The 16,324-nt window shown below is 30.3% G+C and overlaps 2 protein-coding genes across 3 annotated transcripts in view; both read right to left on the minus strand.

The window, feature by feature from the left end:
• Positions 1-861: 861 nt before the first annotated feature.
• LOC146997672 (general transcription factor II-I repeat domain-containing protein 2-like) lies at positions 862-1,545 on the minus strand. Its single transcript, XM_085814375.1, has one exon. It carries the CDS (start codon positions 1,543-1,545, stop codon positions 862-864), a length of 684 nt encoding a protein of 227 aa, XP_085670501.1.
• A 3,040-nt stretch (positions 1,546-4,585) lies between these two features.
• LOC118202102 (uncharacterized) overlaps positions 4,586-16,324 on the minus strand; it is a 40,807-nt gene continuing 29,068 nt past the window's right edge. Inside the window, exons 1-2 of one of the 2 annotated variants that reach the window (XM_085815402.1) lie at positions 12,548-12,688; positions 4,586-7,762 (exon numbers count right to left, since the gene is read on the minus strand). In XM_085815402.1, coding sequence (XP_085671528.1) covers positions 6,962-7,762; positions 12,548-12,568 — 822 coding nt within the window. In that variant the 5' untranslated portion in view covers positions 12,569-12,688 and the 3' untranslated portion in view covers positions 4,586-6,961. Of the gene's footprint in view, positions 7,763-12,547; positions 12,689-16,324 lie in introns of those variants that run through there. The other variant, XM_035374256.2, reaches the window with a different exon arrangement.

The raw sequence follows: 16,324 nt of genomic DNA on the forward strand, positions 1-16,324 counted from the left end.
ATTTAACTTCAGTATATAATAACTAACAAATTATTGAAATGAATCCAACTAACATTTTATACATTTTAAATAAAAACATAACTTATAACAAGCATAATGACATATGAAATACTAATGAGATTTATGTAATTGAGCCTTTCCACTGACAATAGTTTGTAGTTGTGGACTCATTTTACTTGTACCAATTATTAAATGAGATTTAAGATGCTCATCAGTTAATTTAGATCTGTAAACATTTTTTGTGTACTTCATTTTGGAGAAGGTCTTCTCACACAATTAAGTAGTACCAAAAACAGAAAACAGCCCACGAGCAAATTTATGCAAATTATCAAATTGTGTCAGTGGAAGACTTATAAAATTCCAACAAAGATGAGTTTTGATATTTGTTCCTAATTATATCACTGCACTGTAGATCAGTCATTTCCATTTGAAGTTCCGGGGCTAGGGTTTCAATGTCAGTATCAAAAGGATTCTGAAAAATCTTAATTTGATTCGCAATGGCATCAAAGTCCGAGAAACGAGTATCAAAATTTATTTTCAAAGCACTCAAAGTTTCGATTGCAAAATCGATAGGAAACTCAGTCTCAGTGGTGTGGCTGAATATTTCACATGTTTTAAAAATGTGAAAAACATTTACTTCGTAGTTGTGATTGAAACAGTATCAACTTCTTCCGGAATGATTTGATATTAGTGTATAAATCAGGAAGATGCTGTTTTCTCCTTGCAATCTCAAATTCTGTTCGTTCACATGTTTTGTCAAATCAACATAGAATGCTAACTTCCACAGCCATGCGTTGTTTTGTAATTCAGTAAGAGGGCGATGCTTTTCATTCAAAAAAAATTTCGATCACTGTTCGAAGTTCAAAAAAGCACTGAAGGACTTTTCCCACAACTAAGCCAACGTACGGCAGTATGATAAGGTAAGTCATTTTCTCCAATCTCTTCAATAAATTGTCGGTGATTCAGCCCAAAAGATCTGATAAAATTAACAGTTGATATGACTGGTTTCAGAACTTCAGACATATCCAAACATTTTCCACACAAAGACTGTTGATAAATGATACAATGTAAGACTAATGGTTTTGAACCACCGTCATTTTCTACAGCCTTTGACACAAGAGCGACCACTCCTTTATCTTTCCCACTCAGGTTTTTGCCTCCATCAGTTGTAATACATTTCAAGTTTTTCCATCGAAGGTTCTTTTGATTAATGGCCATTTCAACTCCTTTAAAAATATCTGTACCAGTAGTTGTGCCATGAATACTATACATATCAAGAAGTTCTTCATGCACTTCATAGCTTTTATCTACTCCTCGAATATAAATCAACATCTGAGCAGTATCTGACACATCCGTTGACTCATCCAAGGCCAAAGAAAACCACTCAACATGTCCATTTTTGTCGAACAGTTGAGAGGATATATTTTCAGCGATGTTTTCTACCCTTCGAGCCACAGTGTTTGCTGACATACTGACAGTTTTTAATAAATTTACCTTTTCAGGGCATATTTCTTTGGCTACTGCAATTATGCATTCTTTGATCATTTCTCCATCGGTGAATGGTTTTCCACGTTTTGCAATTTCAAGAGCCACACGAAAGCTATCACGAGTTGCAGCCTCTTGTTCAGTTTTGAGTTTTGTAAATGAAGATTGCTGCGATTTCTATCCGTGCTTCATAGCTTCGAATTTTTCTGTCCGCAAACTTCCTGTATATTTTGAGTAATTTTGAAAATGTTTTGTTTCATAATGACGTTTAATGTTATATTCTTTGAGAACGGCTATGCTTTCATTGCAAATCAAACATAGCGCCTTGTTACTGGACTCAATTACGAAATACTGAATGTTCCACTGATCTTTGAATTTTCTGCATTCACTATCAATTTTTCGCTTCTTTTCCATACTACTAAATCATGCACAAAAGCAACAATTCAAATCAAAATACTGTTACAAAGATGTCTTAAACACGCACAAACACGTTTTAAGGAGGTACGCACTATTTTATTTCACAACAGTGTCATAGGAGACTTCTGTACGTGCTATTAGCGCCATCTGTTAGCGATAGAAGGTACTACCTATTTCCGCTTGTGTCCACCAGATGTCGTGTCACGTTACTCCTCATGGCTCGTACTCTACGACTAATCTAGAAATTACAGATAATGACAGGAAAATTAATAAAACGTTGCGTACTTTTTCGGACTTTTTTTTTCATCAGTGGACTATTTCACTTTTTACCACCGGCAACAATGATAATATGGTTTTGGCCCTCGGAACTTACTGGAGTAATCAGTATGGCCCTAAGGCTGGAAAGTTTGGAGACCCCTGATCTAGACTAAAAATCCCCAAAAACAGGCTATATGTATTACAATCTGAAATTCCTTTAAATCAGGCTCTAAATAAATTCAGCGATTTTTGTCATGTTAATAATATGGAAGTAAATCTAGAAAACATTTTATATCAAACTTTTTCCCTCACACACCACCGATCAAGCTGGATTTATTTTACCAAAACCTCCCTAGTCTTCAGACCAACCACTTCTCTTATTTGGGTGTCATTTTTTACCATAAACTGACATGGAAAGAGGATGTTACAAATATATTGCTAATAAAAGAGCTACTAAGAGACTTACTTTACTGAGAAGAATTGCTGGCTCTAAGTGGAGATACTGCAGAACAACCCTTTGACCTGACCTATAATTCCTATATTTTGCCACTTATTACTTGCTGTTTCGAGACTTTGGTGGCGGCAGGTTAGGCAAGTTACTGATACCTTGGGAAAATTCCATTCCCAAGCCCTTCGTCTCATCACAGGAGCGGTTAAGACAACTCCGACTGATGCACTTTTGATATCTAACCCCAACATATGAGTATTACATTAGTAATCGAAAAGCAGGCACTAATTTTATGGGAAAGACTACTAGACTACTAGATTGTTTTCCGCTGTGAAATACCCCTCTGTCATCGTGCAGGGTTCGTACACATTTCTGCACATAGAAATTAAGTACTTCTAAGGACCATTAATGGAAAAAATTAAGGATCTATCAGCAAATGGGAGCTGAATAACTTCAATTAAAATTCAATCAACTTATGTCTGAACTCCATTTTTGTAATAATTCTCTAAGAATAAAATAGATCCGTAAGTAGGACGCATTCTTATTAAACATAATTTAATAAACATAACTATAAAACAAATTTGAGAATAAAATCCACTTTATAAAATTTATCAGGAAGCATTAAATATTTTACACATACAATATTTGGACCTAGTTTCAAATAAGTAATAGTTTGAAAGAAGATTAGGGACATTTTATTTACGTTTTACTAGCAGTTAGCTTTATGTTGATTTTTTCTATTATGTCTCATTTTGCCATGTAATTAGTCTAGAGGTTTAGTAAATAGTAGGTAGATTTTATGTAAAATGGCATAAGTTAAAATGAGAAATAAAGTCATAATCAGCATAATTCGTAACAGAAGATTGGCTGTTGCCAGTGCTGCTGCTTAACTAGAGAGAATCTATTGATCAGAACAAACCTAAAAGCCTGAGGTAATTTTGAATTTGGCAAGTTTTGAAAGTTAGTTTTGCTCCATCTGTCTGATGTAGTTAGTGTTATAGCTTCATGTAGAGTTCCTGGCATTGTAACCTAGTTAATATATTTTAAGGTTCCAATAAACCACTAATGCGTCAGAAGTGATAAGTTTTGTATTATTTTAAGTCTCAGTAGATGCAAAGAATAAGTTTTACATTAATTTTTACATATTTGTGCTGTATTTTGTGACCTCAATAAAGATTAATGAAAGGCAATAACTTGCTTTAATATGCAGAAATTAAAGGTGAGCGGTTAGTTACAAATAATTATGTGTGTGTGTGATTATGGCAAAGCCTCGAGGGCTATCTGCCTAAGAGGAGGAATGCCTTCGTGGAGGACTTTCTAAGGGAAACTGGCTCATATACACATTACACATGGGGAAAACCACGAAAACGCCCATGCAGCCAGCCCGTTCACGGGATTCGAACCTCGGACCGAACTACCAGTGTTCAGTGACTTTACCGCTTGGCCACTGGTGGGCTACAAATAATTAAATTAGGTAGTTAAATATCCTTAATCATTATAGATTTACATGACCACTATTAAATTTTATTTATTTTTTAAAAACATTGTTGAAAAAGCACTAATAAAATTACTATCTAATAACATTTCACAGTTTAAAATGCATGTAACTTTACATTGTCAGTTTTAAATCAATGTCTTAAACGGTATTAGGGTAATTCTACATTAAAAGCCACAAAACATTTACGTTTTGTAGCAACAATACATAACAAATTATTTATGTGTTTTCTTAATTTGAAGCCTTTCCAGACATTTTGGTTTAATTTAGATCAATTTTCTTCTCTTTAAACATCTTTCCTAATATCAATACACAAGCCAACGTTCCTACTAGTTTCTGTGTGCCTTATCTTCTAATTTACTAGTGTCTTAACAGTGTATGTAACGAGGTTTTACTTGGTCTGATAAAAGTTAAGTAGTCCAAAATCTCTCATAGACATGAAGCAAACTATTGCTATGTCTGAAAGTAACTACAAAGTCACATTAAGTTTTAAATAAACCTTTTATTTAAAAAGAACTTAGAACATACAGGTATGTTCCTATGTTGACAAAATCAACTACAGCTTGTGGTGATGCAATTAAACAGGAACAGTCAAATTCAAATTAAAAATGTAAAACAGCAGTCAAAGACTACAAAATTTAATTTTAATCTAAGTTGGCTCAGTAACTCTATCGCCGTAACAAATTCAAATGTTAGCAACAATTACGCAAAGATGAATAATTACAAATTATAGAGCTGGCAGAAACTAATACAACATCCAAGTGGAGGGCAAAAACACTCTGTCTTTCAGTCCCAAAACCTCATTTTAAAAACTATATGATTTGCATTATGGTGAGGAAACGGAAAAGGAAACTTATAGTAAAGGCTAAAATTATAAACAACTGGTTAATTTACATAATAATAATTGTACATATCATCGAAGAATAATTTTCTTCTTCTTTATGCATTCAACTTCTTTCTTCAATTTGTTTCCTCTTCACTTTAGAATCTATTCAAGATTTCTGTTATTCTAAAAAACCAAATGCATTTAGAATGTAAAGAAAAAGCTGACAAATATGAAATGATGTATAGTAATGGCTGGTTACAGGGCCAATGAGGCAGAATTTTTAGAATTTAGTGACACACCGAGCAACAAAATCTAGAAATTGCAAAACTTTCAGAATTTAGTACAGGCAGTGGGAGCAGAATTTAGGATTCACAGAGATTGCATCAGGTGGTGAAATGCCTTGTGTCAATCCTGTGTATAATCCATTGAGACATATAAGGTGAATCTTTTAAATTGTCAGTTTTCAATTTCTTTATCAAGAGAAAAATTCTTTTTTTATAAATGCCTGTCCATGTGAAAAGATTAGAAACATTTTTGATATTTTTCATACTTGTGTCTAGTGAAAAGTTGAAAAAATAAAGGGAATATAAACATGTTAAGAAAAAGACTTTTAGTATCAGAAGTACAACATTCAAACATTATGTTTTCGTTGTTCTTCCAAAAATTCTCCAAAATCTTAATTCCAAAATGCTATCTGAAGCTGCAATTTCAGCTGATATTTTAAATATTTACCTGAGCCTCAATGATTTAATCGAAAACCACAAAAAAGTTGCTTTGCAGTGGGTACCAGCACACTGTGGACTCCAAGGTAATGAAATGGCTGACTCCCTGGCAAAGAAGGCAACCAAAATTGCTCAAATAACAGATAAACCAATTCCTTGTCATATGACCAAACAGTTAATTAAAAAAAAAATATGTTAGAGAGGACTATTGGAATAATATCAAAGAGGCAAACAAAGAGAAGAAATGGACTGAGAAAATCACAAATATTCCACTATAGCCAAGGGACACATCTGTCGTCACTTTTCACCTTGCCACTGGCCATGATTGCCTCTCCAAGTATCTATATCATATAAAAGTACCTCCAAGTATTCTTTGCCAATTGTGCAACATTTGTGAGGAAACGGATGAGAACCATGAGTCTGTGCCTTGCACCGGAATCAGGACACTTGTGGGAGAAATATTGGAGAGCTCGGCACAAGATGAAAGATTTTATAGACTTACTGTAGTTTTAGTTTTATTACTTGTTTCTTCTGTTTGTATTTCTGACTACAATTGTCTTCTAATCTGCCATTGGAAATAAAAAATAATTAATTTATAAACAATAATCAAATTTTATTTTAAATATCCATTCAAAATTATAGCTTGCTGCTAATTACAGAATTGCATATAACTTTAAATAAAATTAACATAGAAAAAAAATTTAGCACAGCAATTAGCATAATATAAAAATTTAAGCTTCAAATGTGGATTATGTTTTACTTGAATATTTTACTCTATTTTAATTTCTGATTATCAAAGGCTAAAATTTTAAGCTCTTTTTCTATGAGAAACTATGATTTTGATACAAAAGCCAAAATTAAAAACTAAGTAATATTTTTGAAAAATTTACTAAAATAAAGTTGACTAAATCTGCTGTATTCCATTAATTTAATTTTTCAAAATATGAAAAGGAACTGAATAAGATAATATATATTTCTCACTTAATTATGTATTAATTATTAAATTATTTAAAAATTATTATTAAAATACATAATAATATCTCACAATATGCTCACTGGGTGCAGTTCATAAATAAATGTACAAATCACCTTCAAATACATTTTTAATATATGAGAAACAATTTTAAATTCTAGATTATTCCACAGTGTAACAAAAATCAAAATTAAATCTAACTTTATTATTAATTAACAGGAATTCTGTCTTTGATTCTCGCATAGCAACTGATAAAATTTCACGAATTTTACTGTTAAACTACCATATATAGCATCCTGGTAATATACAAATAAAGAAGTCTAAAATTATTTTCTTATCACACTTTGATATCTGATGTGAGAATATCATAAAGCAGTTCATGATTTATATCATTTTCTGAATCAAGTAAATTTGAAATGCAAATTTCCCCATTTTCCAGTTGACTTTTATAAAGCTCGATAAGATGCTTCTTTTTCTGCCATGTTATTCTGTTTCTTAATTCTGTTTTTCCTTTCAAAGGGTAAATAAACATTTCATCATAGATAGGGTGAAGAATTCCATCAATCAATGTTTCACATAAATGCTTCTTTGGAGGCCCTGTTGTTTGTAAAGATTCTTGTGACTCGCCATCCCACATTACATTGCTAAAAGAATTAAAAGTTCCTTCAAAAGGTAATGAAAATTCCAAATATTCTTGGAACTTCATATCAACAATATTTCTTGGGCATCGCTCTGCATCTGAACTTGATTCTTCTTCACAATTCAAGTCTGCTAATTTCAAACTTGAGTATTTATCTGAATATTTTTCAGTCTTTAACCATACTGGACCAGTATACACATATGAGCTCTTTCTAAAGGATCCCATTTCAAAATGCAGATCACCATTCTCACTATCCACTTCTAACTTTTCACTGCAATACTGTGCTGATTTACTGCCACTGGGCTCCAGTTCAACATCTGATAATAAATTTCCATCCCTAATTTGAGAATTAATTCCCTGATCAGCAATAAAGTTTGAATCTTTTAGGGACTGCCTATCATCCACATTGCTTTCCAATTCACTACTTTTAAGAAGTACTAATTTCTTTTTTCTTTTAACAGATTTTGTCATATTATTTTTTATGTTTTTTCTTCTACCCTGTAAAAAAGTTAGAAAAATCAGTTTGAAAAACAGTAACAATTTTGATTTCAAAAGCAAGGTACATCAAAATTTAAATATATAAAATAATGAAATATTCTATTACAAATAATACTATTAAAGGAAACTCAAAATACTATGCACTTTCAGTGAATATGGTGACAAAATATTACACTACATTAAAAAATGTGTGACAGGTCTATGCCAAATAGAGTGCAATTTTGAAATTATTTTGGAATATCTATTCCATTACTATAATGCATTAGCATACATTATAGTTTATGGATGTGCTTAAAATAATTCAGTGCAAAGGAAGTTAAAGGAATGATCCTATTAGACAATTATTTTTTGAAAAAAGTGTGTTGTTACGATTTTATTATTATATACTACCTTACCTTTTATACAGATTTGCTTAGTAGTAAATACTAATATTAATAAATCAAAAACTTATTTCTGGGATTTTATGTTCCCAGAGGTGGATAATAGCATTTAATAGAAGAATGGGAGCCTTTTTTACGATTCCAGTTAAATTTTACATTTTATACTAATGATAAAAGAAACCAATGCTCCATTTTTAAGATTCAAAAGCATGTTTATAAAAATTAAAAATCTGAAAGCATTTGGAATTTTAATGGTCGCCCAAAATGTTTTTATTTAGATATATTGTGAATTAAATGCATTTTTATTTAAACCAATCCAATTAAAAGGTAAAAATAACAATATTCTCAAGAACTGCCTTTATTGATTTTATATGGGCTTAATTTGTTAATCAATTACAGATTCAATATGAAAGATAAATAGCTCGCATTTTCCCAAATGGCAGACTCGAATGAAAAATGAAGGAATGTAAAACTGTGTTCTGAAACTAACAGCCTTTTGGGGCAAATAATAATATTTATCTTTTCATTTCATTTACACAATTTTCAGTTTAGGCTCTTGTTCCAATTACATAGATTTTTTCTATCTTACACACACACACACACACACATATATATTAATATATAAAATATGAAAGAAAATTACTAACTTTAATATACAAATACTCCTTTTAACTCCTGATTTTAATTTTGCCAAGTTCTTTTTCCGGAAAACAAATCTACATCATATAAACTGCAGTGTGCTAAGCCCTAAATTCCAGTCCAGAATTTAAAAGAATTTATAAATAATCCAGCAACTGAATATGCACTACTTACTTGTATGCTGTGCATTTCTCTGCTTCAGATATTACATCATTTACAAAATGATACATAAACATGTTTATGCTGATCGAGAATGTCCACGAATAAATGGCTTTTTTCTTTTGGTGAAATCTATCTCCATTATGTCATCATGTGAATCTATACATTAAAGCCTTCACCTAAGGAAGGCCATGTGGGAACTAGCAGTGTTCAGTGATTTTACAGCTCAGCCGCTGCTGGGCTAAAACATATAAATACGAAGTAAAAAATAGCTAAAAGTCTAATCTATTGTGTGCTGATAGCAGCAATACAGCAATAAGTAGTGGTAATGATGGAAAAAAAAAAAAAAAAAAAAAAAAAACTATTTAAAACCTATCCCATACTTAATTTAGAATAAACACATGAAAAAAAAAAAAAAAAAACCCAAAAAAGCAGAAGTATAGTGGCAAACATCAAGAAATAGGGGGCAAAACATGCCAAAACTAAACACTGAAAACGATACTCGCATCTTTCACTGCGTCACTATCAGCGGGTTGGTGCAATGAAAGAAGTAAATAAATAAAAGAGCCTGTTCTTGAACTGACAAGGACACAAATAAAATTTTTTTAAATAATCTCAGAAAAACAATAACTTTTGAAAAACAATAAAAGTAATCTGTCTCTTTATCAGTCCAACTCCTACAGGCTGAAGTAGGCAGTGCAAAAATTGCAGAATAAAAAAAAAAAAAAAAAAAAAAGAATAAATTCAAGGTAATTCTAAAATAACAAGTAATTTTTAAAATATTTTTTTTAATTCAAAATTAGAAAAAAACAAAGATAAATGCAAATTTTGAAAACACACAGGCTGGATTAAATAATAAAAGCATAATTCATAAACAAACAAATTTAAAAAAGCTTAAAAAATCTAACACAAATTTTTAATATGAGTGGATGAAGTCCAGAAACATGAAAAACAGAACTAATCCAATTTGATGTAAGAAATATAAAAAAAATATATAAATTACAGGCAGAGGAGTAAGTTCTTAATATCTGTAACAAGAAAGAAACAAAGTAAATCCCAAAATGTATTAAGGTAAACTGCGAATTTAAAACTGATAAAACTCAAAATAGTTAGAAATACTTTTACTACAGAAGCAAAAATGCAAAATTTGATAAATAACATCAAATTACCTGATGGATGAATATATTCAAAAACAATCATTTGAAAAACTTTTAATTATATATTCTCTATTACTTGTAACTTGCAATCTTGTTTACATTAGATAAACTAAAAATAATCTTAACATCAGAATCAACAACTATAGATCACACACAGGGTTCATACACATTTCTGCACGTGGAAATTAAGTACTTTTAAGGACCATTGATGAAAGAAATTAAGGTCCTATGAGCAAATGGCAACTGAATAAATTCAATTAAAAATATAATCTATGCCTGAATTTCACTTTTGTAATACCATCCTAAAAATAAAATAAATCCCTACATAGTATGCATTAACATGAAATAATTAACATAATTATTAATATGTTTTGAGAATAAAATAAACTTTATGCAATTTATCAAGTGGCAAATGTTTTACACTTATAATAGTTGGACATATTTGAAAGAAGATAAGTAACATTTACGTTTTACTAACAGTTAGCTTTATGTTGATTTTTTTATGCCTCATTTTATCACATACTTGGTCAGTCTAGAGGTTTTGTAAATAGCAGGTAGATTTTGTGTCAAACGGCATAAGTTAAAATAAGAAGTAAGATCATAATCAGCATGATTCATAACAAAAGACTGAATGTTGTCGCCACTGCTGCTTGTCTAGAGAGAGACCTCCTGATTCAAACAAACCTGAAAGGCCTGAGGTAGGCATGGTTCGCAAGTCAGTCAGCCTCTTTTTGATGCAGTTACTGTCGTAACTTCATGTAGAGTTCCAGGGGTAGTAACCTAGGTTCCAATAAGCCATTAAAGCACCAGAGTTGCTTTGTATTATTTTAAGTCTTACTAGATGCAAAGAATAAGTTTTACTTATATTTTTACATCTTTGTATTTAACCTTGTGACCACAGTGAGTATTAATGAAAGGCAATAACTTGCCTTTCATTAATAATATGTAGAGATAATTTTTAAGGGTAAACAGTTATAAACAATTAATTTAGGTAGTTAGATAACCTTAGTAATTATGTATTTACATAGCCATTATTAAATTGTATTTATTTTTTAAGAATATTTGATAAAAAAGCCCTATTCAACTCAAAATCTAATAAAATTTCAAAGTTTAAAATACATGTAATTTATGACATTGATTCTTAAACGATATTAGGATAATTACACAATAAAAGCTACAAAACATTTATGTTTTGTAACAACAACACTCAATAAAATATTTATCCGTCATTTTAATTTGAAGCCTTCCCAGACATTTTGGCTAGTTTATATTGATTTCCTTCTCTTTAAGCATCTTATCTTTTCTAACAATTAGAGATTTGTCTCAATATACAAAACAATGCTCTTGCTAGTTTCTGAGTGCTTTATCTTTTAACCTGTCAACCTCTCCACAATGTACCTATGAGGGTTTACTTGATCTGGCAAAAGTTAAATAGTCCAAAACCCCCAACAGATGTGAAGCATATTATCACTATGTCTGAAAGTAACTGCAGTATCAGACACAGGTTTAAATAAGCCTCTTATTTAAAAAGAACTTAAAACATAAAGGCATGTTCTGATGCTAGGAAAATCAATTACAGCTCATGGTGATGTAATTAAACAAGAACAATCAAATTCAAACTAAAAATGTGAACTAGTGGTCAAAGATTATACAATTTAATTTAAATTTAATCTGGCTTAGTAACTCTTATCATATTAGGAAATGGAAATTATACCAAAGGCTGAAATCATAAACAATTGGGTAATTTACATAATAATAACTGCACATATCTTCGAAGAATAATTTTCTTTGTGTATTCCGTTTCTTTCTTCAACATGTTTCCTTTTGATTTTAGAATTTTTGGATTTGATTAAGGATTTCTGTCATACCAAAAAACACTAAATGCATTTAGAATGTACAGAAAAAGTGGCTAATTTTATTTCTTTAGTATTATGAATATTCAGAAGAAATATGAAATGTATATGGTAAAGGCCAGTTACAGAGCTGATGAGCCAAACTTTTAGAATTGAATGACACACCAAACAACAAAATCTAGAAATGGCAAAACTTTTAGTATTTAGAGCTGGTATTGGAAGCATTTAGAAAGGCACTAAGCAACAGAATTAAGGATCCTCAGAGATTGCATCAAGTGGGAAAATGTCTAGTGCCAGCTATGTGTATGGTGCATTAAGATATATTAGATTAATCTTTTAAATTGTAAGTTTTCAATTTCTTTATTAATAAAAAAATCGCTTTTTATAATGCCTGCCCATGTGATAAAATTAGAAGCATTTTTGATATTTTCCATGCTTGTGTCTAGTGAAAAGTAGAGAAAATAAAGGGAAGATAAACATGTTAAGATTCTAGTATCAGAAGTAAAATATTAAAATATTATATTTTCATTGTTCTTCAAGACGTTCTCCAAAAAGGAAGAAATTCATGGCTAACTTTCTGTAAAATACATCCATTACCTGTTGATACCATGGAGACATTTTTCATTTAGTCACATATTTCTCGAATCTTCTAGAATCATGGCTCTATAAATCTTGCCTTCAAATCCTTCTAAACTTTCCAAGCTGCAATGTCTAAAATCCTAAAGAAAAATTATCCCTACTAATTCTGTAACAGCGAAAGGCCAGAAATAGTTTGGAAAAAAAAAAAAAAAAAAAAAAAAAAAAGAAGGGAAAAAGTGTAAAATTAATTTTATAGACAAAACTGATGCATATTCTGAGAATTTTGAATATTCTGAGACAATTACATGGGAAAAACTCTTACTATGAAAAAATTAAAAAGAAGGCATTTTAATTAATTACATAGCTAATTTTGCTTTGCTAAGAGCTGTTTCATAAATTGTGCTTTATAGCATTATACCTTGTTTATTTTTCAGATTGAAAATATTGTATAATAAGTTGCCAAAATGAAACTTTATAATATGACAGTGAAAAACAAAAACGTTTTATTTTAATGTTATTTTTTAAATATAATTTCAATATATTACCATTATTTTAATAAAATTTATCAATGTTACGATGTTTTAAAATAAATCGTCGAAAAATTCTCAGATCTCTGAATTAAAAATTTTCTATAAAAACTGATCTTAAAATAGCCAAAATGTTGATAAGTAGCCAAATTTAGAACCGTTTAATAAAAGAATTCACATCCCCAAAAGCAAAAAGTTGTTTAAGGGCTCTTTATTAGAAAAAATGAATTTCGCTATGCTTATGTTCGACTTCTTGCTTAGAACCTTGAGTATCCCTTCATTTATATTAGAAACAGAAACAAATTATAACCCATGAACCCATTCAAAGGATAACCATATACGTCAGTGAATCTCCAAAAATATTCTTCCAAAATGTCAGTCGTAAAAAAAAACAGACAGAAATTTCAGATGATAAAAATTAAAGACCTTCTGCTGATTTTGACCAAAATTAAGGACTTTTAAGGATCAAAAATGGATTCCAAAAAACTTAAGGACCTTTAACCCTTTAACTGTCATGCCCAAAATAATCTCAGGCACAGCACTGGTATTCCAAAATTTCACACCTGAATATTAGTCGGGCTAATTTTTTTTTTTTTTTTTTTTTGAGTGCATCGTATTGTTATAGCCGAATATATATCGTGAGAAGTTTATTTCGGCTTCAGTTCAACAGATGGTAGTATCTTATTGAAGGTTTCAAAAGATAGAGGTTAAAGTTCAAAGTGCGCAGATTTTTTGACTGCGAGGCAAACATTTCATTTTTGAAACTAAAAAAAAAAAAAAAATTGTCAATTTATGCACCCAAATCATCAAAATAACTTGACAGTTAAAAGGTTAAGGACTCTTAAGGACTGTACGAACTCTGACACATTAAAACATTTGCAATCAATAAAAACAGTATTAATTCAACTACCAAGGAACTACAACATTTTTAATTTCATGATTTCAATAATATAGCTATTAAGATCTTATATCATACCTAATCTTAATAATAGACTCTTTAAGGAATTTCTCTATATTTTACAATTTAGAATGTTCTTTCCATATGGATTAAACTCTTCAGTCAATAATGAATATGGCTTTTATGCTAAAATTCACAAACAGTCTAGTCTTTTTGGCAAGAAAACACAAACAGGTATTAGAGGAAAAAACAAGAAAGTAAAAACTTCTATAAATACTACTTTATTACAATAAAAAAGGGATTTGTTTGATAAGCCTAATTTTAAGAAATATATTTTTAACAGCCTTTATTCATTTCCTCACAGGCATCTGCTAAGCATTCAAAATTTCTTCAAAAATAAGTTTACAGTTAATAGCCTCATCAAAGATTTACTACTTGACTTCTTCAAATTTAAATTTAACTGGATTTACTCTTAGTATAAAAGAATTTTCTGTGCTATCAACTTTCTTCATAGAAGACAGAAGAGAAACATGACTCAAATAAATCATAAAAGTGAAGCAAGAACCTGTGTTAGGTACAGATTTTATCATAGAAAATCTATAGATTTTGGCAGATTTCTTTGCTCCTAATGAAAAGGGACTTCACCCTCAAAATCAATGATTAAATCTACTTAAATCAATTAGTTTTTGAAAAAGCTAATTTTGATTAAAAAAAACTACTGTTGGATTATTAATATCAACTTGCAAATAACTGAAAAAATTACGAATCTAAAAATTTACAATATCAACTGCTATGACTTTGAAAATCTCTACATCTCTCCCACTTAACACTAGAATTACAGTGGTCTTCGTATACCTAGAATTACGGCGGGTGTCATTTTGACCCCTTGATATGATATCTGCATATTTCTCTATATGATATAATATATTTGTGAAAAAGAAATTAAAATAATGCAAATTATGACAACTACAGTTTATTTTAAAGAATATAGAAACTTTACAGGTATGTAGTCAAATAAGGAACAAGCATTTAAATATTTCCATCGGAAAATGTAATCCCCCCTCCATTTTTGATAGCTTACATTTCAGAAACACAGAAAATGAAATGTATAAATATTTACACAAATTTTTCCAAAAAAAAAAGTGGTTTTTAATACAAATATTAATTAATAAAGTATTTTCAAACAAACTTTTTGCTATAAAGAGTACATAGAAATAGAAATATTTTATTTATAGATAATATATTAGTCAGCGCAGCAATTAGCACACACGCTTATCTTTCTAATTTTTTGTGTACAATATCCGCATACATATTTATTACAGTAGTCGCAAATACTAGAAGTTTTGTTACCTTTGCATTTCCTTACTTGACATTTCTTTCTTGTTTTTGATTCTATTGAATCTTGTCCATCCACAAAGCCACTTGAAGAGAAAACAAATTTGTTTTTACTAGATATATATTCTTCTCTTAGTTCTTCTGCCAAACGCAATAGAAAATCCCTTCTGCTGATATTTTCTTTTGTAACTTCCTTATACAGAATCCACGCATTTATGCCTGCTAAGTCCAAAATATTGTAGAATACATGAACTGGCCAATGGCATGATGGTGCTTTCACGGAGTACTTTCTTGCCATTTAATCCAAAACATCTACCCTGAATTTTGTAGAATTGTAAAACTGTATTACATCAGGAACCTTTTTTTCATTAGATTCAAATTCAACTGATGAATGGAGTGTACTTAACAAAATTACATTTTTGTTCCTTTTGCCTTGATATGATGTAAGTGTTATATAATCGTGTTTCATCACAACTAAAGTTTGTTTCTTACATTTTTTAAACTAGAGGGAATTTCTCTTTTTGCACGATTCACTGTTCCAACATGAGTCAATCCTTTTGATTTTAGGGATTTCACAAGTTTTACTGATGTTAAGAAACTGTCTGTAGTTATATTTCAGCCAATATTTTTGTAAGGATCAACTAAACAATTTACTATGTTCTCTCCTGAACTTTGATCACTTGGTCTCATTTGATCTTTTCCTAAATATGGAAATACGTTTAATAAGTCTTTTGTCCTAACGTCTACTGCTAGCCAAAATTTTATTCTGAATTTATCGGGCTTGTTAGGCATATACTGCATAAAATGGCATCTTGTTTTTGTAGGGAATAACTGTTCATCAGTCGTTATGTTTTCATTTGGTTTGTAGCAAAGCTTACAGTTTTCTATAAAAGTATTTCATACCTCAGATATTAGTGCAAATTTATCACACTGCAAACGTGAAGACCTTGTTAGTTTATTATCAAAACGAAGAAATTTCATAATTTCGAGAAATCTATCTTTACTCATAGTTTCATGAAAAAACTTTGGTCCCCA

The sequence above is a fragment of the Stegodyphus dumicola genome, chromosome 4 (assembly GCF_044657685.1).
Source record: "Stegodyphus dumicola isolate Sdum_Otavi_A_Nest chromosome 4, ASM4465768v1".
NCBI classification, from domain to species: domain Eukaryota; kingdom Metazoa; phylum Arthropoda; class Arachnida; order Araneae; family Eresidae; genus Stegodyphus; species Stegodyphus dumicola.

Bases quoted from the DNA above. Each gene is read 5' to 3' on its own strand.
- LOC146997672 (XM_085814375.1), bottom strand. From the start codon at position 1,545: ATGATCAAAGAATGCATAATTGCAGTAGCCAAAGAAATATGCCCTGAA.